The sequence below is a fragment of the Terrapene carolina genome, unplaced genomic scaffold (assembly GCF_002925995.2).
Source record: "Terrapene carolina triunguis isolate 2854851 unplaced genomic scaffold, T_m_triunguis-2.0 Scaffold210, whole genome shotgun sequence".
Taxonomy (NCBI): Eukaryota; Metazoa; Chordata; order Testudines; family Emydidae; genus Terrapene; species Terrapene triunguis.
This window is the reverse complement of record NW_020664561.1, coordinates 50765064-50790149: the sequence shown is the minus strand read 5'-3', so window position 1 is coordinate 50790149 and position 25086 is coordinate 50765064. Positions and strand designations below refer to the sequence as shown.

General features: G+C 39.8%; 1 protein-coding gene across 2 annotated transcripts in view; it reads left to right on the top strand.

Moving 5' to 3' along the window:
- LOC113407234 (leptin receptor-like) overlaps positions 1-25086 on the top strand; it is a 59078-nt gene that overhangs the window by 8677 nt on the left and 25315 nt on the right. For both annotated transcript variants that reach the window (XM_026655485.1, XM_026655486.1), the window contains exons 2-9: positions 504-562; positions 4271-4579; positions 5512-5635; positions 13356-13561; positions 18707-18852; positions 19610-19754; positions 23905-24198; positions 24377-24494. In XM_026655485.1, the coding sequence (XP_026511270.1) occupies positions 504-562; positions 4271-4579; positions 5512-5635; positions 13356-13561; positions 18707-18852; positions 19610-19754; positions 23905-24198; positions 24377-24494 (1401 nt within the window). The remainder of the gene's footprint in view (positions 1-503; positions 563-4270; positions 4580-5511; positions 5636-13355; positions 13562-18706; positions 18853-19609; positions 19755-23904; positions 24199-24376; positions 24495-25086) is intronic.

Below are 25086 nucleotides of genomic sequence, written 5' to 3'. Positions count from 1 at the left end.
ATTCAAATTACTACTTCGTGGGTGAAAATGGATTGCAGAAATCATGGTGCTCAAATGAGGGCTGTATTTTGGAAATTATTATCTCACAGTCATTTTAATTGTGTGGATTCACAATACCTTGAAGAGGAAGAACAGGAAATAAGCCCCATGTGAGTCAGAAAATACATGAGGACTGAAGAGCGCTTCCTAATTGTAATGGTTAGAGATTGGCTGTTTGATATTTAATCAGTACTCTAAGCAGTGTTACTTTTTTGTTATGATGCTATCCGATCTGTCTTCCTTCCTGTAAAGGAGCAAACATTTATTTAAATAAAGCGCACTATTTTTTAAATTTAAGAATTACACAGACTCCTGATGTTTTCAGGCAATGTATTTTCATAAGTTTTAAAGAATACTCTTTTAGAAGATGCCAAGATCCAAGTAGAATAATAGACATGTACCTCTGACATGGAAATGATCTCTTCAGTCAGTTCTTAATTTGTTAAATTTTGGTTGTTTTTTAGATCCACTGTTCAGAACAAGATGTATTCGCATAAACTTTTGACTGTGTTTCTGCACTTGGGTAAGTTGCCTGAGACAATGATATTGAAACTGTTTAAAAAAAAAAAAATTCTGTAGCCATTGATTTGACGAAGTAAAAGCTTGATCTTGCAAGATGGTCAGTGCCCTCATTTCTCATGAAAATGTGGGCTGCACCGTACCTTACAGACTGGACAATAACTTTCTGATGATAAAACCAATGCAAGCGATAGCTGATCAATATCTAGTTCACAGCCATTTTTTAAAAAAATGTTTGATAGTAAACTTGCAACTGTAATACAGTTAGTTAATGTAGTTAATCAAGACAGGCTAGAACAGTCAGTATAACTAGTATTCATACAGGTTAGAATTTTATGGGCAATCTGGACAATACCAACAACTGAGGGTAAAATCCCGACTACCCTGAAGTCATAACAAAACTCATATTCACTTCAGTGGAGCCAGGATTTTACACAAAGTGTTTATTTTATTAGGTATGTTTTTGCACTAAACCAATCCCCCTGCTTCATATACAAGATTGTTGTAATGAGTGCTCGATTCATGGTAAATATAATAGTTCAAATATGAGGACTTCAGTTTTCCTTTCTAAAATAGAAGAAATAAACAGAGTAGATTAAATCAGACGTGCATAAATTTTGTCAGACCCATTAATGTTGGTATTTTCTCTGTAATTTTTGTTTATTTGGCAAAAGTCCCTCTAAATTTCCAAAGATGTTGATGAAAGATAAACCAGATATTTTAATCTAAGTTTCAAAAGTTGTATCTTTCAGATCTTTGCAGCAATTGTAGGTTTTCTTAGGATTTCTTCATGTCTTTATTCATTCAATATCAAATGGGTCACTACATTGTTGAGACTTAATTAATATAACCTAAAAATTCTCTGCATTTACAGAAGTATCTTTTAACAGGGCAACTGGAGTGCTCAGGGGACTTGCATTGGGAGACAGAGCTGTTTGTCTTTAGCAGGGTGGATTTGATTTAAATCAAATTAATTTAAATCACTAGTCAGGAAGACTCAATTTCATGATGGTTTTCTACATAAAAGTTCATTCTTGTTGGTTGTTATAACCTTAATACATATTCTTCACAACTCAGAAATAGATGTACCTTCTAAAAATGAAACCTACACACTATACATTTTTAAAGTGATTTATTTTGAAAACTTTTCAGATTAGTTTTACAGCTATATCAGAAAATGAATGATTGTTTGGTTATTTCACTTACCAAAGGTAATTGAAGCAGATAGTTCACCTCCCAATGGTTTCATAAATATCTCCTATTCAACAGGTTAATTATTAATATTTGGAGGATTTTCTTGCCATGCTGTTTTAGGAGGAGAAAATCACCAGACAGATATTTTAAATTGTTTTATTTAACTAAAGCCACAACGTTATGTATTCTGGATTTTTTTTCTTCAACAGCAAACATATGATATTTTAACAAAACAAGCATATGTCCCTCGCGTCTCACATTTATCTCCAGACTTCTTCTCCTTGTCCAGATCTATTCCGCCCCCAACAATCTTCTATTCATTGAACTTTTTGAAACTTTGCACTTTTAGAGAGAGGTAAGGGATTGACTCTGTGTACACAAATTTGTAAAGGGACAATAGAGTTGAGGTCTGTTATTTCTCATCTCTATATATTTATTTATTTACTTATTTAAAACATTTTTGCTGTTAACAAGCATGTTACCTCTGGAGACACAAATCCACAGTTTGAGAACTGCAAAACTAAGCATCTCTGATGGTATCTTCTAGACTGAGCACTGAACCCCACTGGGTAGATAGAAATATTATCCTAAATAATCTATACAGAAGCCTGTGGAACCCCATAAAATTGGGTCCCTAATCCATGAACTATTGGAACTCAAAACTTTTCTTAAACATTACATGAATATATTGTCTCATACTATAGAATTAGAATTTATAATCCCTATTCCTTGATGAGATATAATATATCTTAATTAAAACGATCTTTAGATAGGTGTTTTCCTCAAAAAGCATTTTATCAAAAAAAACCCCTGATTTAAATAAAAAAAAATCCAATTATTTTTTAAATCACTGATTTTTTATCCACCCTGGTCTTTAGTCACTGTTAAGTAGGTTTGTGTGTACAACAGCTTTCACTGTTGCTATTTGTGTTTACCTGTTCTGTAAATAAATTCCTATATCAGTGTCAAGTGAATATTTTTAATGCAGCCTACTGATTTATAAAAAAATATTATGTGTTTATTAAGGGATATAAAATATATAATCTTATGCTAAATAATATTATTGCAATTTTATTGTAGCTTATTAATTTCATTTACATTTTAATGAAAAAAATATTATAGTAATGGCAGGCACACTGATCTTATGGGATTTGGTTAGTCATGTGAGAATCTGCAGTGTGATTTGTCCTTCAAAATTAAGCTATGCATGTATAAAACAAACTGAAATCCCCTTTCAGTGCCAGCTGTAAAATGGGTAGCATATTAGCTATATGTCCTGCCCCATAGGAGTCATGTCCCTCATTTTGTTTTCGCATCATGGATTATGCACTAATATTCTGTTCAGTCAACTGAATCCTCTACATGGAGCCAGGAAACCTAATGAAGCTGATGTTTAACGAGGCACAGACTCTGCCTTGTTAAACAAGAGAAAATACCATTGAGGGTTCTGCTGATCAGAAAATGTGTATATCCAAAGAAATTGAACATCTCAGACACAGAAGTAATAACATGAGTTTACTTTTAATCACCTTAGAAACCTATTTTTCACTTTGCATTGGTTTACTATGCTAAAATATTTACATAAATTGAAATCAGATTGTGCCTGTGAAGGCAAAAGACACAAATTCTCTCTCTTGTTTTTGTTATTGTGGGGTCCATTTGCAAGACATTCAGTAAGAATGAATTTGTATGTAATAAACTGTTTAAAATATTCATACATTTTCTAGGCATTACACTAAAAACAAGGACACATACAAATCAGTTACGTGCATTTCAATAACTAAAGCTATTTTAATTCAAAGAGGCCTATTTATCATTATCAGAAGTATTATTAGCCCACTTCAAGCTCTGATCTATGAACAGTAGCCATGTAGTGTAATAAGTGTGCTCCTACATTGTATAGGGTTTTATTTTCAAGGCATCTAAGTTTGATAGAAAATATCACCTTTTACTAGATCTCATTTTGTAGAAAATGCTTCTTTTGGGCCTATTTACCTAACTGGCCATGTATTATTGTAAAACACATTAATTAGTAGGGTTGCCAACTTTCTAATCGAACAAAACTGAACAGCCCTGCCCTGAGGCCCCTTCCCTGAGGCCCTGCGCCCTGCTCACTCCATCCCCCCCCGTCGCTTGCTTTTCCCCACCCTCACTCTCTTTCACCAGGCTGGAGCAGAGAGTTGGGGTGCGGGAGGGGGTGAGGGCTCTGGCTGGAGGTGCAGGCTCTGGGGTGGGGCCAGAAATGAGGGGTTCAGGGTGTGGGGGGGCCTCTGGGCTGGGGTAGGGGGTTGGGGTGTGGGAAGGGTGAGGGCTCCGGCTGGGGTGCAGGCTCTGGGGTGGGGCCAGAAATGAGGAGTTCAGGGTGTGGGGGGGCCTCTGGGTTGGGGTAGGGGGTTGTGATTGGCACTTCTTGTCCAATATTTCTAATCACACTTGTTTCTTTAGAACAGCATCTGCTCTGTTTTCATTGTTCCAAGTAGTGTAACTCATTTCCTTCATTCTTTCTTTGTATTTCCAGATTTTATTCGAATGGCAGTTGCTCACTGTATGGTACATCAGATTCCAGCATCGAGCTTTATGCTGCCTTGCATGTCACCGAATGAGACTTCTGTCATTCCTTTGACTGCTGGTGTTGTAGCGAGCGGTCCTGGGTTGCACGGAGAGCATGGAACTGCTGAAACCAACTCTCTGGTGCTGGTGGCTGAAGAGAGTTTCCTCTGTTGCCTTTGGGGTGAAACACATGCAAATTGTTCTTTGTACACAGCAGGCATGGAAACAAAAAAATTTACGTCCTCAGAAATAAGTAGCTTAGCTCCTCAGCAAACAGGTAGGTTTGTAGTGTAGTTATTTAAAGTGACTTAGTAATGGACATCACGTTTTCTTTGTTTTTCAAATATTTTCCTAATACTATTATTTGTTTCCATTTGTGCCTGGATTGTGCGGGGTACTGTACAAACATAAATGAAGGCAAAATTCCTGCCCTGGAGAGCTTGCCATGTAGAAAGGCAGACAAAAGGTAAGGGAAAGGGGAACAACATGCAAATGAGGTAGAAGTGGTGAACGGCCACATCTTAATAATATAAATCCATGTTGTTAGCCATATAGGTAACTATCCTCAGTTGCCCCCTCCCCCTTACCTTTACCACTTATTAGTCAGCTAACTCCTTGTGAGCATCATGGTAGAATTAGGTCGTCAGAGGAATGTTGAAAAAATATATATAAATTGTAGATAAGGATGTAGACATTTTTAATGGATTTTTAGCTTGAGAGAGCAACGCTTGTCCCCACCTCCATCACCCACAGTGACTTTATCTTGCATCCTGACATTTGAAATGTGGTTGGTTATTCCTCCCGCCCCCGGCGCACAATGTACCTGGTGGGAGAAAAAAGTCAATATCTTTGTGTGAAATCCTGATCCTACTGAAGGCCATGCCAAAAGTCCCATTGTCTTAAGTATGGTCAGGATTTTACCCTGTATTTCTAGCACTGCCTCATATGTCAGGTGGTCTTTTCAAGAAGTAATCCGAATAATTGTATTGCTTTCTAATGCTGCATAGAGGTTGTAGTCATGAACTGTCGCAAAAAGATTAAAGAATATCAGAAACTTAACACACCCCATTTGCCCCTAGATGACCTCCTGAGGTCCCTTCCAGCCCTGATATTCTATGATTCTAAGACTTACTGGTACATTTTATTTTATTTCTTTAAATGTCTTTGGTTTCAATGTGGTTCAGAAAATGTTTACCTTTTTAAATTTAGATTTAAGCTGGAACATTCAATGTTGGACTAAAGGAGACCTAGAACTGTTCGTTTGTATCCTGAAATTGTCTAACAAGAAGTCGTACTTGAATGGAGAATTTAAGATTAATCTTTTATATGTTCTGTAAGTAAAATATATCGGAAGCTTCCCATTTATATGGATATCCTAAAGCACCAGTAAAGGTCCTATGGGTTTGTTGTCTTACAGTAGTATTTGTGATCTGAAACACAGTTATAGTATTAGTCAGTACAAGTGGATAATATACTACATACCCATTTGTTCTTAATTCCATACAGTCCTATCAAAATGTGGTCTAAAAATATCAGTCAGGTATATGTTCAGGGCTTGAATGGTTAACACAGGGTATTTCCTGTCCTTTCTGTCCTTTTCTCATATTTATTAAACTGCTTATTTTATTTTAACTAAGTCAAAGGCGTCCTCAATCAATATGCGACCCATAATTTTTTAAGGTTCAATGCTTGATTTTTAGCTCTGCCTGCTTGTGTTTTTGCCTCTTATCATATTCTTTCCTTAAGACATTTATTCTTCTTTGTCATTTTTAATACCATACCTAATATAAAAACTAGAATTTTTGATGCAGAGTTAACCACTCTGTAACCCTCTTACAGACACACAAGAAGTCACCACTGTTCCAAACATGCTTTTGGAGGGTAAAATATGTTCATCACCTAGAGCTTTGGTGTCTCTTTTTAATATATTTAAACTAAATGAATAAATCAGTGATTTAAATGTGAATGTTAGGCTACACTTCAAGAACACACTGATCTCTATAGGCTACTGCTGGATTGAATGGCATACATCTCTTATGCACTTTTGAGTTTCTGCATTCCCTTTTCATTTAATATTTTCAGACAGTTAGTACTCATGTAAGGAACCATGTTCTCATCTGGAAGTCCACCTGCTTCTGCTCTCTTGAGGTAGGGGAGTCTCCACTAACAATGGAGAGGAAGGATGGTCTTGTGGCTAATAGACTTGGACTCAGAAGTTCTGGGTTCAGTTCCTTTCTCTACCACAGACTTCCTATGTGATGTTGGGCAAATCCTTTAATCTCTCTGTGCCTCAGTTCCCCATCTGTAAAATGGGGATAATAGCACTTCCCTCCCACCCCTTGTTGTATCTGTTTAGATTGTAAGCTCTTTGGTGTAGAGACTGTCTCTTATTACATCCTAGTGGGATCTGACTCTTAATTGGGTCTCATATGGATACTATATTATAAATAGATCAAATAGACCCACAAAAGCTTATGCTCCAAAACGTCTGTTAGTCTATAAGGTGCCACAGGACTCTGTCGCTTTTTACAGATCCAGACTAACACAGCTACCCCTCTGATACTTGACTCTATGCTTTCTGTGTCTCAAGTACCATTACATCTAAAAATAGTTCCCACTTTTGTTCTTTTCCAACCAGGGTTCATCACTAAATAGAAAAATCTTAGCTGATGGAGATAGTTGAGTAGACTAGGCATGCCTAGCCCCCCTGGAAACACAGATTCAAATCCCAGCTGAGCTGAAAAGGCTCACCAAGGCAGATATGTTCAGAACTATAAATTCACTCTGTGCATTTTTCAAATAAGAGCTTAAAAACAGAGGCCCTGGATGACTAAAGGCCTCATGACACTCCCGTCCCCTTTTTAAGAATAGAAGGTTTTCCCTGGTGCTCATGGCTAAAATTTGGTCTCCTGCTGCTGCCATGTTGCATACTGTGTGCTGTTAGGCTCTCTCTTACCACCCACAGATGGGTGCATGTCAGTGGTGGTGTATTCTAATAGCTTGTGAAGTATTCTGGGATCAGCCAGTAGTAGTAGTCTACAGATAGGACATTTCTTCTCAAAGATATAAGATGGTCTATTTCTGCCAGTAATCGAGAGTTCTCTGCTAGCCGTGCCTCTCTGAAAAAAATCATCCGTGAAATGGGTGCACAGGCACAGCACTGCTTTGTGATAGGGGTGTGCTTCCACATCTGAAAGAGGAGAAAAATAAACAACTCTCTTACACCTTGTTAGTGAAAGTGATGAGTCATATAAGAGGTAGAAAATGAGGTGAGAAGAGCTGCAAAGACATCAAGACACAGTGGGAGCAAGGAGACACATACTGGAGCACCCCAGAAAAACCAAGAGCAATTCAGAAGGCTTCAAGTGCTTGATGAACTGATTTTTTGGGGCGGGGGGAGGCCAGAGGAATCTGCAGAAGAAACTCTCAAAGGGGCCAAGAAGACCTGACAGCCTATGGAGTATCCTGTGGAGCTTTGAGAGAGGCTAGAAAGATGAGACTTCTGTGTTTTGTTTTTTCCCCCTCTTAGTTTTGCAAAGTACAAAAGCATTTTGCATCCTTTTGCAGATTCATCCTGCAGTGCAGGAAAACATGGATTTTCTGATATTTTGCAAGGATCTAAAGTTTTATTCCAGTTTCTAGACGAAGCTCTTCCCTGTCTGGGAAATTTAGCAGTGTGTTAACAACTGCCTTGAGCTGCACCATTACCCAAGTTTGAGGTCTCTGTATGCTCTGCTCTCTTCAGTATCATTTTCTCTGGCACGTCAAAAAATTACTGTAATTCTTACCCTGAAAGAAATTTGTCAGCTTTCTACTCCAGATTCCCTGAGTAAGTTGATTTACACATCTCCTCCAAATTATCGACTTACTTACTGCTAATGCGTTCATTCTCCTCTCCAAAGACTATCAGTAGTATTTTTGCTATTGTTTTTGCCATTATAGAGCAAACTTATTTAACATTCCTCATGTGGTGGTAGTATTTTTTTTTTCTCCCAGGAGTGAAGGTCAATTATAGTTTTCTTTAGCAAAGCCTGATGTTCCGAAGGAATAACTGACTTGTTTATTTCATGGTTTGGTAAAGGGGTAGCTTCCCCTGTTGGCTCACTGCCTTTCGCATGCAGGCCAGAATAGTTTGAAAACAATCCCAGTTTTAAAAGTATGTTTTCATGGCATTTGTTTCTCTCTGGGAGGCCTCAATTCAGAAACAAGTGCCAATATTCTCATATTTAGGCCGTACAAGCAATGAAAATAATGGCCTTGTTTTGTTATAGGCTCCTCAATGGTTCACATATGGCCTTTGACAGCTCAAGTGTTTCAGCATTAAAAAAAGGATTTTTGATTCACCCACCCCCAAGTATTACAGGCTTGGTCTGACGTCATTAACAAAAAGTACGTCATGCTGTCCATTACAGAGCAGGTCTGAAGAATAGACGTCAGTCAAATAGGACTCTGAAAATATACTTCAGAAAAGATGCTAGTAACAAGCGGGCTACCAAGATGGAGATGAAATCATTGTCAGAGAGCTGCCTCTACCTTTTATGATACAACTTCCTTGGAAGGAGAGACCTATTTAATCCTGTAGCTTTCATAAAATCTTAAAAATGGAGGGCTGGAAGTGACCTTGAGCGGTCCTCTAGTCCAGCTCCCCTGTGCTGAGGCAGGACCAGGAAAACCTAGACTATCCCAGACAGGTGTTTGTCTAACTTGTTCTTGAAAACATCCAATCATAGGGATTCCACAACCTCCCTTGGAAGCCTATTCCAGATTTTAACTCTTTGTATAGTTAGGTTTTCCTTAATATCTAACCTAAATCTCCCTTGCTATGGATTGAGCCAATTACTTTTTGTGGATATGGAAAATAAATTATCACCGTCCTCTTAACAGTCTTCAAATATGTAATCAGGTTCCCCCTTATTCATCTTTTCCCAAGACTAAACATGCCCAGTTTTTTAAATTTTTCCTCAGAGATCAGCTTTTCTAAATCTTTTATCATTTTTGTTGCTCTCCTTTGAACTTTCTCGAGTTGTCCACATCTTTCCTAAAGAATGGAACCCAGAACTGGGCAAGGTACTCCAGGTGAGGCCTCATCAGAGCCAAGTAGAAAGGGACAGTTATCTCCCATGTCTTACAGTTGCGAAAAAGACTAATATTCTGGGACATAATGAAAGAAGTGTCATATGTATCGCATTGGTGACTCATTCAATTTATGATCCACTATAACTCCCAGATCCTCTTCCGCCTTGCCAGTTATTCTCCATTTTGTAGTTGTGCATTTGACTTTTCAAAGGGAGGGATAGCTCAGTGGTTTGAGCATTAGCCTACTAAACCCAGGGTTGTGAGTTCAATCCTTGAGGGGGCCACTTAGGGATCTGGGGCAAAAAGTCAGTATTTGGTCTTGCTAGTGAAGGCAGGGGGCTGGACTCGATGACCTTACAGGGTCCCTTCCAGTTCTATGAGATAGGTATATCTCCATATATTTATTTATATTTATTTCCTAAGTGAAGTACTTTGCACTTGTCTTTATCAAATTTAATCTTGTTGAATTCAGATCAATTCTCCAATTTGTCAAGGTTGTTTTGCAATCTCTCCCAGGGTGGTGTCCTCCACAAATTTTGTAAAGCATTTTACTCTCTCCTGCACCATTATCCAAGTCATCCAGATTGTAAAGGGCTGAACCTTGCTTAGTCTCCCTCCATGCTGCTCTTCATCAGCAAGTCGGCAACACAGCACTTGGGTTTCTACTCTGCTGTTGGCTCCAGGCCATAGCTGTTCTTTGAACAATCTGAACATAAGAACGGCCATACTGGGTCAGACCAAAGGTCCATCTAGCCTAGTATCCGATCTTCCAACAGTGGCCAATGCCAGGTGCTTCAGAGGGAATGAACAGAACAGGTAACCATCAAGTGATCCATCCTCTGTTGCCCATTCCCAGCTTCTGGTTCTGAGATTGCACCAGCCTAGTTCCTTTAATACCCTAGGATCAATTTCTTCAGGCTCTGCTGACTTGAATACATCTAATTTCTCTAAATATTTTTTTAATCTGTTCTTTTCCCTATTCTGGCTTGTGTTCCTTCCTCCTTGATGTTAATATTATTGTGTAACTATCTGGTCACAATTAACCTTTTTTAGTGGAGATTATAGCAAAATAGGCATTAAATGCCTCTGCCTTCTTGATGCCATCTCTGGTTAGCTCTCCTTCCCTGCTAAGTAGTGGGTCTGTACTTTCTCTTGCTCCTAACATATTTATAGAACCTCTTCTTATTGCCTTTCTCCTGCCAGGTGGAACTCATTTTGTATCTTACCCTTTCTGTTTTTGTCTCTACATGCTTGTGCTATTTTTTTTGTACTTGTCCTTATGAATTTGTCCATTTTTCCACTCTTTGTAGGATTAACTTTTGATTTTCAGGTAATTAAAGGACTCTGATAGAGCCATAAGACCTCTTACTATTCTTCCTATCTTTTCTTCACATCAGGATAGTTTGCTATTATGCCTTTAATGTTGTCTCCTCAAGACACTGCCAGCTCTCCTGAACTCCCTTTTCCCTTGGATTTTCTTCCAATGGGATCTTACCTACTAGTTCTCTGTTTCTGAGGGTCTGCTTTTTTGAAGTTCGTTGTTCTTATTCTACTGCTCTGACTTTTCCTTTTCCTTAGAATCCTGAAATCATCATTTCAAGGTCACTTTCACCCACATTGCCATTAACCTTCAGATTCACAACCAATTCCTCCCTCTTGTTCAGAATCAGGTCTAAAATAGCTGCCCCCTTGGAAAAGTAAAATAGCAAACTCAATATGTTCAATTAGTTCTTGGAATGTACTGGGGAACAATGTCTTGTTTCAGAAGGTGGAGGAAATTTCCAACAGATATCTGAGTAATAAAAGTGTCCCCATTACAACCATGTCTTGTGTTTTGGATATTTCTGTTCTAATAATGCCTCATCCACCTTCCTCTCCTGATTTGGTGTTCTATAGTAGACCTTTGGCATGACATCACCCCTGTTTTTTCCCCCTTTATTTTCACCCAGGGACTTTCAACTGGTCTGCCTCTCACCTCTTTCTGGACTTCAGAACAAGTGTATATATTCTTGATGTATAAGGCAACAGCACATCCTTTTTTCCTACCCTGTCTTTCCGGAACAAGTTATATTCCTCTATACAAATATCCTGGTCATGCAGTGATGTCAAATAAGTCAGAATTTAGTTTATGGCTAATACTGCCAGTTCTTCCTGTTTATTCCCATACTTACCGCATTTGTGTAGAGACATCACTTCTTCACCCTTTCTCTCAGGGCCCTGTGTTCACTGCTGATATGCTCAAGGTCATAGAAAGGCACTCATTTGTGGTGAATTGTATAACTCACCTGTGGCTTTGTTACTCGTCATGCCATTAAAATAATTGTACTAGACAGTCATGCATTCTGTCTACCACTGAATGTATGCAGTGGTTCACTTGTAAAGTTTCTTCCATTTTAAAAGATACTCTGTTTCAGAGAGATTTCCTACACTTAAAATAGGAATACTGCTGATATTGCTCAAAATGGAAGAAACCTTTGGGCTGATTTCCCCTGTGTAACACTAGTGTAAATTGCAGTTATTAGGGTTACATGAATGTAACATGCAAGGGAGTGGAGAATTAGGTGTTTTAAGTGCAACTTGTGTGTGTGTGTATGTAAATGTATGTATCGAGGGCCTGTGTAGTGATGTGTACATTAGATATATTGACTGCCCTCTCAAGTTTGTAAAATGGGTTGTCTTGATGCCATTTCTTGAAAGTGACTCAAGGAACATTGTTACATATGCTTTAGAAGTGTGATATAATGCCTGTCTGAATCAGGTACTAGTAAGAATTGAATGAGTTTTGACCTAAATTGCAGTGTGACAGCACACATCTCCATTTGTATGCACCATAAGACTTCATATCAACAGTAATATATTGTACAGCTGATATATTTCTATATGCCCTAAATATTGCATATGTTTCCTTTAAAAAAATTCTGAAAGCATAAATGTATTCTTCCAACACTGGAAAAATTGATCCAACTATTTTTGTTAAATAAACATCTTTATTTCTTGTTAGCAGTTCAAGTGCTTTCTGTTGAAAATTTTGGAAGGTTTTATTAAACCATATATTTTTTGTAATAAGACTATCTTCATTTGTATGCTAATCTCTAAAGGAAAGTATTCCAACATGTGAAAAATTCATGAAAACAAATCTGGAGAGTTCAGCCAGAAGTAGTCTCTTGGGCTGCACTTCAGTTTAGAAAGAAACAAAACAGAATACTAAAGAGTTAGTTACTAAATACTTTCCACGAGCCAGTCCAAAGCAATAGTACTATTAATGCCTGGGATTAAATGAGATTTGCTTTGCTAAGAAAAAGTCAAATTATCTACGAAATAAACATGGTATGCCTTCAAAGTAAACAATGCTTCATCATCTTGGAAGTAATCACGTAAAGTTAGATTTTTAGAGTACATTCTTTGTGATTTGTATATACAATATTTATCAGTTATAATCGAGTGTAGTTGATAAGTAATTTAGAAACATATCCTAAGCATGGACCAAATTCTGCAGCTTGTTGCGCACACAAAATTCTGGTTTTGCCTGAATAACTTCAGGATTTTTTTATTATTATAACACTTAACGATAAATTTTGGAAGAGATATAAAAATTCATGTTTAATCAGCATCTGACTATTAGGGATTGGGATGAGACCTTCATGAGTGACAGATTATCCCACAGCTGCCAAATGGAGGGTTTCTTAAACCTTCCTCTGATGTAGCTGGTTCTGGCCATTGTCAGAGACAGGATACTGGAGTAGATGGTCTGACCCAGTCTGGCAATTCTGATGTTCTTGGATCAGGCCTCAGAAATATCTTTCATTAGGCTCCTTCTCCGCCCCCAAAGGTACACAGACTGATCTGTCTCTTGTGCTTTGCTGTTTTCAGTACTATTTCTACTGTTTAATCCAAAGTGGTGAATCTAATGGAATATGCAGAAGATTGTCCAGGACATGATGCTTTTTAAATATTGATCTATTTTTTTTCCAATATAGATCAGAGTTGTCATTGGAAGACATGTCTACAGGTTCTCTAAAAGGCAATTTCATGGTTACTCCCTGCAACTGCAATGGGTCTGACAAGTACGAATGTCACATACCTTCACTGAAACTCAACTACACTTATATTACATGGTTAAACATCATAAATGGGGTAACACTTCTTCAGTCACCTTTAATGTCAGTCAGACCCATAAATATTGGTAAGTTTTCAATTTATTGTACACCTTTTTTATAGAAAGCAATAACAGGAAGTCCTTATTTTGTGACTAGTCAGTTTTTGCAAGGACTTCAGCTGTAGCTATGTTAATTCTTCAGGGTAACTTCTGCAGGCTGATGTGTATCTCCCTCCCCCTTCCCCCCCACCCCCAGCCTTCCTAGTCTCTGCCCTTCTTCAGTGCAAATCTATGTAGAAGGAGGAACAATGTCTTGGGGCACCTGAGCATTCACTTTGAATGCAGGAAGGTAGATCAATATGTGGAGAACAATGGTCTGGTTCATAATTATTACCTAATTTGTAACAGAAAATAAACTTTTTGCTATTTGCTGTAAAAATAAACCTGCAAATTCTCATCAGCAGTATTTGCATATACTCTCTCACTCTCATTTTGACACTTCCTTCATTAAAGGTACAACTTCTGCATTTTTAAAAGTGGAAGATTTATTTCTGCTATTTCACCAGCCTATCAGCTCAGTGAAATCAGATGACAGATACATTTGATGTTACTTTGTTGCCATCCAGTCTGCATAATTAATGGTTGATAAATATTTTCTGACTAGTTGGGACGTTTTTAGCTATAATGAAAAACTGTTTGTTTTTTTCTTATTAATGTTACTTTTTGGAAAGCAGAATTAAAAACCTTTTGGATGAACACTTCATCTTAGTTGCAAATGAAATTAATATTTTTGGAGATGAGGTGATTATATTGATGATTACATACTGATTTCATTTGAATTATGTCAATAGGATCAATTTAAGTTTCACAGCTGCATCTGCCAATATTAAAGGTGACCACAGATATAATTCATGAAATCTGTTCTAAGCAATAAGTAAGGTCAGAAGGTCATTTTTGAAATGTATAATTTTTAATAATAATATGTTCTGCCATTAGTGAGCTTGATAAAAGGAATAATGAGTTTTAAAATAAAAAGATGAATATTAGCTAAGTGAGTTGTTTGCTTTGCACACACAAGCCATAGCAACAGAATACATGGCAACAAAATGAGAAAACATTGTCTACCCATGCAGCCACTTAGATTACAATATGGTAATGTTCAGTCTTTTAAAAAGAGTGCTTCTGTACTACCATAAAGAAATTGTCATCAAAATGGCAGAATAAAGTTTTTAAAAGCAATGGACCACATCCTGAATCCTTCACTCTTGCCCGTCTCCACTGAAGCTAGTCAAAGTGTGGACTGAATTAGAGCTGCCACACACAGATCGCGAAATTTGGCCCTAACTATTTAGTTTACACTGACTCAAATATTGATACATTTGGGCTAGGTACTGATAATGTCATCAAAGCTAAGTAGTTCCTTACTCCTTGAATACTCCTATTGATTTCAGTGAGACCACTTGTAGCATAAGCAGATCAGAAAATGACCCCCTTGTATTTAAGGACCCAAGTCTGTAATCTGATGCATGCAGGTGGACTCCTGTTTTTGACCAGAGCTCCATTAAAATCAAAGAGGCTGCATGTGGGCTCAGGGGGTCTGCGCATGCAGATCGAATTGCAGGATGCAGTATTGCCTTTAATATGGCCTTCTGAAGCACTGACTACAAAACTCAGAAGTTCCTCATTTCCAGGTTACAGACACAGGCTTGGCTGTTTACTCTAAACTGAAAAATACCATTTGTGATGGGTTCCCTCCGATGTGCCGCCTGAAACTGAGGTACCACTGAGCCCGCCTGACCCACCAGCCTGGGTTCCCTTTACACTGTACTGCTGTGCAGCCTGCCAAGCCCTCCCCCAGGCTTCAGCCTGCACTTTACCAGCACACATACAGGTAGGGACACACCCAGGTGCAGAAACACCCAGACGCTGAAATCAGCTCTGCATGGGAAGGCTCAGCTAAGGAACTGCCCTGTGCACACCCCCTCTCTAGAGGGTAAGCCCAAAATTATACTGTCTTGCACTGCACAGAGATCTGTACAGCGTAAGCTCATGAAATTTGCCCCCCTCCCTCAATGTGAAGAGGAATATACATAGCTTTCAGCCCCAAGTATGATTTCCATACACTGGTTTTAGACAAAACAAAAATAAGTTTATTAACTACAAAAGATAGATTTTAAGTTCTTATAAGGGATAGCAAAGCAGATTACCTAGCAAATAAAACAAACACGCAATCTAATAGGGTTACCATCCGTCCGGGTTTCCCCGGACATGTCCGGCTTTTGGGTCTTTAAATAGCCGTCCGGGGGGGAATTTGTAAAAAGCTAAAAATGTCTGGGATTTCCCCCCGGACGGCTATCTAAAGACCCAAAAGCGGCTGACAGGGCAGCCGCGCCGGATTGAGCCGCTCACTTGGGGCCGCTCCGGCAGCAAAAGCCCCTCCCCCGCTTCCCCCTCCCTCCCCTGCAGCTTCAGCACGCCGGTAGCAAAACGGGAGCAGGAGCTGTTTGTGCTGCTACAGCCCAGAAAGCCACCCCCCTGCCCATGGCAGCCGGCCCTGATTGGCCAGCCCCGCTCCCTCCCCCGCGCTGGGGGCGAGTCAAGAAACAGGGAGCAGGAGGGTTGGATGGGGTGGGGGTTCTGGGGGGACCTGTCAGGGGGCAGGGGTGTGAAGAGGGATTGGGGCAGTCAGGGGACAGGGAGCAGGGGAAGGGTTGGATGGGTCAGGGGTTCTGGGGGGACCTGTCAGGGGGCAGGGGTGTGGAGAGGGATTGGGGCAGTCAGGGGACAGGGAGCAGGGGGAGGGTTGGATGGGTCAGGGGTTCTGGGGGTGGCCTGTCAGGGGGCAGGGGTGTGGAGAGGGATGCGGCAGTCAGGGGACAGGGAGGGTTAGATGGGTTGGAGGTTCGTGGGGGGGGGGCAGTCAGGGAACAGGCAGCGGTTGGATAGGCGTGGGAGTCCCGGGGATCTGGCGGGGGCAGGGGTGTGGATAGGAGTCAGAACAGTCAGGGGACAGGTAGGGTGGGGGGGGTCTCAGGAGGGGGCAGTTGGGGACAAAGATAAGGGAGGCTTAGATAAGGGGTGGGGTCCCGGGGGGTGATTAGGGGCAGGGGTCCCGGGAAGGGGCGATCAGGGGACAAGGAGCAGGGAGGGTTGGATGGGTTGGGGGTTCTGTAGGGGGCAGTCAGGGGGGCGGGAATTGGGACGGAGTGGCTAGGGGGCGGGGCTACACCCCCCCCTCCCCCGGAGTGTCCTCTTTTTTGAAAGTTCAAATATGGTAACCCTAAATCTAAGATCAATGTACTAAAGAAATTGGATATAAATAACAAATTCTCACCCTAAATTTTGTTTTAGGCAGATTGCAGAGATTCTTGAAAGCAAGCTGCTCTTACTTGCAGTTTAAAACTCTAGATATTCCTTTTACAGGCTAGAAAACCCTCTACCCTGAGTTCAGCCCATCTCCCCTAGTTCAGTCTTTTGTTTCTCAGGTGTTTTCCAGCAGGCTTCTTTCTTGGGCGGGGAGTCAGTGAAGAACAAACAATGATTATGTCACTCCCCTGCCTTAAATAGCTTTTACATGTGGCGGGAACCCTTTGTCTCCCAGTTTGTTCCCATGCCCGGTCAGTGGGAAAACACTGGTATTCCAAAATGAAGTCCAGTATTCAGTGACTTGGTCATATGTCTCTGTAGGGCCATAGCAGCCATGACTCGGAGGCTGTTAGTAGCATCCTTTGGAAGGCTTTCAGGTGGGAGATTAGCATCTTCAAAGACCTATTGTTTTCTCTAATGGCCCTTCCCAGCCAGCCATCTAGACTGATTGCATTCTGTCTAGGGGCTGTTCCCCAGGGGTAAACACATTTGTAATAGATGCATAGACAATACTCCTAACTTCAGATACCAAAATGATACATGCATACAAGTAGGATAATCAGATTCAGTAAATCATAACCTTTCCAATGATATCTCGCATGCCTTATCTTGCGCAAAATACATCATAATTATTCCATACTCATACGATGATAATATTACCACAAAGAATATGGGGCATAATGCCACACCATTTATTAAAGGCGTTTATCCTGAGTGAGAGAACCTCAATGTTTTCTTAACAAATGTACCCAAAAAGACAGGCCAACCACAGTCATCACTGAACAGCAATAAATAAATTTACTCAGTACCTGGTAAAAGTAGAATCCAAGCTTCTTGATTTTTTACCCAGCATGATTATTATTCATAAGTAGTTGTCCATTTCCTCCCTCTGGAATGTCCTCTTTATCTCTGTTAGAGTCCTGCAAAGCCCTCATTTTCCTTCACTTCATTTCAGCTCTCCTATAAGGCCACCTTTCATAGCCAAAATCCTAGTAATAGTAGAATGGATGGGACTACTTTACAAGCCGGCTCCCATTCAGCAAAACATTTATGCGCGTGTTTGAGTGCTTTGTACAATTGGGACCCTGGATAGCAAGAAGCTGATTCTGGTTTAAGGCAACTACTAGACCAGGAGTGGCAGAACTTACTGACCCTCCGAGCTGCATATGACAATCTTCAGAAATTCGAGAGCTGGGGCACGTCTGCTGGGGCTTGTGCCTTCAGCCCTGATCCCCAGCAGGCAAGCCCTGAGACCCCCAGATCATCTTTCCCCCAGATTTTTGCCAGGGTTTGCTGGCTCTACTCAGTCACATGATGCTGCCAGGTCCCCTCCCTGCATGGCAGCTGCTGGAGCCGGCAAGTTGGAAGCTGCGGTCGTGAGGAGAGGCAGCGGCAAATAGCTGGGAACTGCAGGAACAGCCACTGCTTTTGCTACTGCCTCTCCCCACAGAGTTAAAGCAGTTGTTTGCTGCTGCCTGTCCACTGGAGCTAATACCTTGGAGCTGCAGAGAGGGGCCACTGAGGGTAAGGGTGTGTGACTCAAACTGGTGGGGGCTGAACCTTTAAATTGTGCCTCCCCCCCCCAGCAGGCACCAGTCATCTCCGCAACAACATGACCCAATAGTTAACCATGTTTGCTAAAATACTGCTGGCTATTCCGTTTTAAGAGTAATTTAGGCTTCTATTATTTGCTGTAAGTATATTTAAATCAGAGTAGAGTAACTTCTAAAAACATAAAGCTTAAGGACAAGACTTAAAAGAGAGAGAGGTCACTGATTGAATGGTGGTGAATACAAACATCTCAGCCAGCAATCCTTGACGGTAACTGGAACATAAAATAGAAGCTTGGTTTTAATATTTTTACAGTAAAGCCTGAACCTCCATTGAACCTGCGACTAGAAATGACAGACAAAGGACAGTTAAAGATCTGTTGGTCCAACCCAGTACTAACACCATATCCGCTTCAATATGAAGTGAAGTTTTCTGGGAACGCTACTCAAAACGCCTGGCAGGTGAGTGTACTTGTTCTATTGGTATTATTTTATTTATTTATTTATTTTTATTGAAGATGAAATCATTCTAATGTTGTATTTAAGGAGACTCTGCTGCAACTGTCTGTCTAGATTCCACAGTGGCCGTGGTCTACTCAAAACTTGAGGGAAGAATCAATCTCAGGGCAGCTATTAGTGCTCATTTCGCCAAACCTGCTTGGGTCAACAGCAGACTTTGAATTCAGGATCTATAGCACTGAAATTATTAGCCTTTGCTGAATGAGCAAAAGGACTAAGTTGCTTAGCTGGAAGCAGTAGCAGACTCATAAACCCATATATGGAGCAGCCACGAGAAAGGGACAAAGACCCGCCCCCCTCATAGTATGGGTTTCACCTACAGACCACTAAACCCTGTCAACAGGTAAATCCTGGTCCCACTGAAGTCAATCACAAAGCTCCCATTGGCTTCAGTGGAGCTAGGATTTCTATGTGTGTGTGGTATATAGTTCTATTAACGAATCACTTTTCCCACTGTCACAATGCAGCTATCTCGGGGGTGAAAAGCAGCATCTATTTAACAGCACACAACAAAATACTGTAGCTGTTTTCTGCTGGCGTATGTAACTTCTAACCTACTTGATTTAGATGTGATAAAGTTGAATGCTTTTGAGCAGTCTTACTAACCCTCAAAATAAACAGCTTCTTTCCTTTGATTTCTCTCATTTTTCTGAAGTGGTGCAAAATAATAATGTTAATGGCTTCTGATCTAATTTAACAGGTGGTTGAGATTGTCATAGAAACCTCCCTCATCATAGGCAATATGCTGGTTGGTTCTTCATATTTAGTTCAAGTACGGTGCAAGAGTCTTCATGGTCCAGGATTCTGGAGTGATTGGAGCACACCTTATAATTTAAACACAGAAGGTATGTCCTCTACAATAATTTAAATAGCCATTGTTAGGACTGGAAATAAATGTGTGCATATATTATTTGATATGTATTACACATGGATAAAGCGTCTATATGCATTCTACTACAAAATCCTACAGCACATGTAGGCAACAAAAGTGCATAGTAAATACTATAAATAGTGCAACAAAATTTGGCTACACTTAAAGGTTCCATTGTCATTATGCCAACCCAAAACAGAGTATTCAGAGGAGCCTCCTAGTCTTCAGTGAGGAGCCTTTACTAAGTTTAAGTAATGCAATTTAAACTCAATTTTTTAGCAGACGGTATAAGTAAATCTGTTTCAGAACTGGCACAAACTTGCATGTAAAATTCAAAATTACAGAAGTTTATTACACACATCAATTAAGCGAGTAACTTGAGTTATGAAAGCACAGATTCCTGACATGTTGCATGGTAGTGGCTCCTCTGAGGCCAATCAGATGGGTTGAATCAAAGGGGGTTCCACTGAAAGAAAATACCTTAATGCCTCTTGTATTCTGTTGTTAAAGTCTACAGTGAGAGAGAGAATTTATTTGGCAAGTCATTATCCATTCATCTTGATCGCTCATTTATGTTGCCAGTGTTTCCAAACTCAAATGTTCAAAAATCATGAGTCAGCCTCACCAAAAATCATGAGATCGGCTTTAAAATCTTGAGATTATGTAAAAATAATAGATTTGGTGTTCTTTTTATTTGCCTCTTCTTTTTGAGCCTTTAGGATGCATTGGGGTTACATTTTGAAGCTTTTTCTGCAGCCAGAAGGGCCAGAAACTTTACTTACTGTTTAAGAATGAAGGCAGAAATTAGCAACACTGTATTGTAAATTGTCCTGTGTGGTCAGTCTGGGGATGCTGACAATTTTCTTGCAGTGTGTTTCCCGTTCTTCCCTTATTTTAAAAGGAGATATTTCAACCTGTTTTGCTAAAGTTATCCTCCTAGGAATTATATAAGTGTATGTGTGTGGAAAGAGGGAGACAGAGAAAATCAAGGTCCAGACACCCCAAGGGGAGACAGGGGTCTGAAACCCAGAAAATAAGCACTTGAATCAAATGGTTGTAGCCAATGTTCTTGTGTATACAAAACATGTCAAGTAAGATCTTTTATGAAATCTTGTAATGTCCTGAACTTGATAGTCATTAGGAGATTTGTATACAGGTTCTGGTTCTGAATGCATGCATGTATATATGTGTCGCAAATTGTAATTGTAACGATAGTAACTACAGCATCACCTCCCTGTAGTGTGGTGAGGCAATCTGGCAAGGCCAGGCCAGGTATTTACAGGACACCGGCTCCAAACACCTAGCATTGTCCAGCCCGGAAGAGCCAATGGCAGACCATTAAAGTTAACGGGAAATATTGAAACTGAAAAGAAAACCCACGGCTGGGAAAACCGTGCTTTGTATAACCAGGAATTTCCATAGTCTGAGAACAAGGGGGGGGAAATAACAAACCTGCAAATGCAGTTAAAAGGGAAGGTATTTGGAGTACAGGCTATCTAGAAATAGAGGACTAGAGTCTAAGCAGGGTGCTGTCTGTGAAGCACTGGATCCCTTCTAGGACAGAGGGTACACTTGGAAAATGTTCTGGGGCAATAGGTAACTTGTGTTAGAAAAGGGAATTGAGCTAATGTAAAAGGGTAAAGCCAGAGATTGCGTCTTTGTTTTCTGTGTAACTTGTATGTGTTTGTTTTTCCTCACTATTTTATCTTTGAATCTATGATTTTTCTATTAAATAAAGTTTTTGTTTATTTTTACCTCAAGCAGGTCTCTGTTGTGCCACAGTGTGGAGTGTATGTGCCAAAGTGAACTGATAATTGGGGGCAAGTTTCACCCCTTCAGGGGTGACGAACCAGAGGGGGAAAGTCTGTGTGTCTGGTAGTTAAGAACTCAGGGAGACGGATCTGCAAGGACTCGGGACCAGAAGGGATTGTTGAGGTTACCCTACAAGAATTAAGTAGGCTGGTGGAAGCCAGGGTGGGACCTAATCTTTGTTGGCTGGCTACTGGTGTCCGAATATCTGTGAACGGAGGTTCACGCTCCAACCACTTGCAATAACAGATTGTAACGGACTCAAAAGCAAGGGAGCAAAGTACAAGTTTATTATTTTCTTCTGTTTATTTTGGGTTAAGAGAAATAGAACAAAGAAAGGGGAAAATGAGCCAGTTAGAATCCTTGGACACAATGGATAAAAAGCATCTTGGGAGCTTATGTTAGAAATATGGTTTACCCCACAAGGGGAAATCAGCGGAGGATCTGAAAAACTCACTCATGACGTATTTTGAGCAGAAGGAGAGAGAGGACGCAGGGCTGGGAAACCAGCAAGACTTTACTTCCCTACAGGAGAGGGCCACTCTGGTAGAGCTGACCAATTACCGATCTGCAGAGACAAGGAGGCGTATGAGCACCAGGTGCAGATGGCAGAGCTCAGAATGCCAGAGAAGAAAGCCATCAAAGAGGCAGAGGAGCAGGCCCACCAGAGATGAATGAAGGCGATCCAGGCAGCCCAGGCCAAAGAGGAGACAGTGGAGTGGGCCCATTAGTGTGCTTTCCACTAACACTGGTCAAAATGTTCTAAACTGGGTGCCTCAAATTAAGCACCCAAATAGCTAACCTGATTTTTTCAGAGGGAGTGGTCTTCAAAAAGAGTTGGCATCTTCTGATTATTAGGTCAGTTACTTAGGTGTGTAAATATGGAATTAGGTAGCTAACTTTAGGCACTCACATTTGGAAACTTACACTGTACCTCTATACATGGTGTGTGTGTGTGTGTGTGTGTGTGTGTGTGTGTGTGTACATACGTACATGCCTTCAGAGAGATTGTATGCACAGATAAAAATACAAATATGTACTGTTCATGGAAAACACTGAGATTCAGTAGATATTCTCTCTATTTAATATTCTATTGTAGGATATTAATTGTATTAAACACATTTCAATGGCCAAAAATCATGTTGCGATAAGCATGATGACAACCTTAAAGAAAGTAATTTCTTCTCTGCAGGGAGCTCAAATTTGCCTACTCTCCCAATGGCTAATGTTAGCATTAACCAATGGAAGAACAGTAAAACCAGCAGGATAGTTGGTAGCAATAAAGAGGCTGCTTTGCATTCATGCAAGCACATTAACACTGGGAGTACAAAATGCTGAAACCAGGCAGTTATATTTTTATACAACTGATTAGCATTATGCTCTGATCTGTATTTAATCGGAAAGTCTATGCTGATGACAAAGAGAGAGTGCTTTGCACCACTGTTCTAGAGACTGTATTTTGGAAGCATCTTGGTCCATTATGAGTGTAATTATTCCTTGAGATACTAAGGAGAATTGTTCAGTTGATGCATGTCTTCAGCTTATTATATGCTCTTTGCGTAGGTCCAAATAATGGATGGATTTTTCAAAATAAACTTTAAAATATGAATCTTCTCACCATGATGTATGCATTGTTAACTGAGAGCACATGCACCTTTTGTGGTGTGTGATTGTACAATATATTTTGTATGTGTTTTTGCGTGACAAGCGCTCTATAGATGGGCCTGTTCTATATTGCAAACTCTTGTCACAACACTGAAATTATTACTGTTTTTTCTAAAGTTTGAAAGAACGCCTATTGACAGAGGCTTTTTATGTTCAAATCAACACACTGAAGTATAATGTCTAACTCTTCATGCAGCTTGCGGTTTCCCAGCGTTTCCTTTTCACTTGCCAACACAGTTGCCCATCCAGTTGTACAACTGCATGTTTGTGTATGCAACACAGGTGCACCCTCCTGAAAATGTACTCCATGTGTAAGATTATATAGTATGTTATGTGACCTTGCGTTTGTTCCATCTCATTTATTACATCATGAGTAAGGATATTAAAGGTGAAAGTCCATGCAGATATAAATGTTCAAATAGATATAAATAATGATAAAATAAGTCATGGGGGTCTCTTCTGCTGCTGTCCCTGTACCCATGTAACACTCATTAAATTGTAAGAGTTGGACTCCTGTGTTTAGGAGCAAGATTTTGATAGAAATAAGCATTTTTGATTGTCCTATAATTTTGTAAAGCTACCTTTTTGTGTGAAGTTTCATATCGCTTAAAGATTCTTTTTCTGTTTTTTTCCCCCTTTCCCTGTAACAGATGTCATGTACTTCCCTCCTAAGATACTGACGAGTGTTGGTTCTAATGTTTCCTTTCATTGCCTCTATAATGATAAAAACAAGATGATTTTGTCGAAGAAGATTGTTTGGTGGCTGAATTTAGCAGAAGAAATCCCAGAGAGACAGTATACACTTGTGAATGATCGTGTTAGCAGAGTTACTCTTTTCAACTTGAATGCAACAAAACCTAGAGGAAAATTCTTCTATAATGCATTGTACTGTTGTAATCAAAACAGGGAATGTCATCATCGATATGCTGAATTATATGTAGTAGGTAAGATTCCGGATGACTTCACTTTTTTTATAAACTTCAGTATACTTGATATTTTCAAGTCAGAACATTTCAGTTTATGATTCCAAGAAGGTTTTTGCAGACAACAGTGATTTATAATTTTGTCTCCTTAACAGTTGTATCTTTATTTGTATTAATATTTTTAATGTGTTTTAAATAGATGTCAATATCAATATCACATGTGAAACTGATGGGTACTTAACTAAAATGACTTGCAGATGGTCCGCAAACACAAATACATTGCTTGTGGGGAGTTCTTTACAGTTAAAATACTACAGGTGTGTATAGTTTTTAATGTATTATATTTGTTTGGAAACTGTTACTTTGGAAATATTAATGCAGTAATAGATGCTCCACAGAAGTGAATATAAAATCTGAGCCATTGTGGATCAAACTTTCACCTAGTCTTCCAGCTGGCTTCCAAAATGGAACCCACAGGTTCCAGCAAATCTCACACGTGTGCACAAATTAGGTGATAAGAGCTCAAAGTACCCAGTGTGGGTTGTATTTGCACATTATTCAGCACCTGCAAAACTTGTGGACACAATTTTGGAGGCCAACTTTGAAAATGTGGACAAAACATGTTCAAAACTAAAGCAGAAAATATTACTAAATAACTGTGCTATGAGAGTTTGGTTTGATTCCACAGGCAGCAGGGCTGAGTCCTGGCAGAGCAAACGAATATACCTTTTAAGCCTTCTGTTTTCTTTCAAACTCTGTTCCGGTTTTGCAATACAAATGCCCACCTTGCTTTGCCACAATGGATTTTGATTTGTATGGCTTTTCACAATGGGAAAATTTGCTTGAATCATAATTTGTATGACTGAGTCTAGTTGTTCATGTATATTAAATTACACCCAACTTTACACA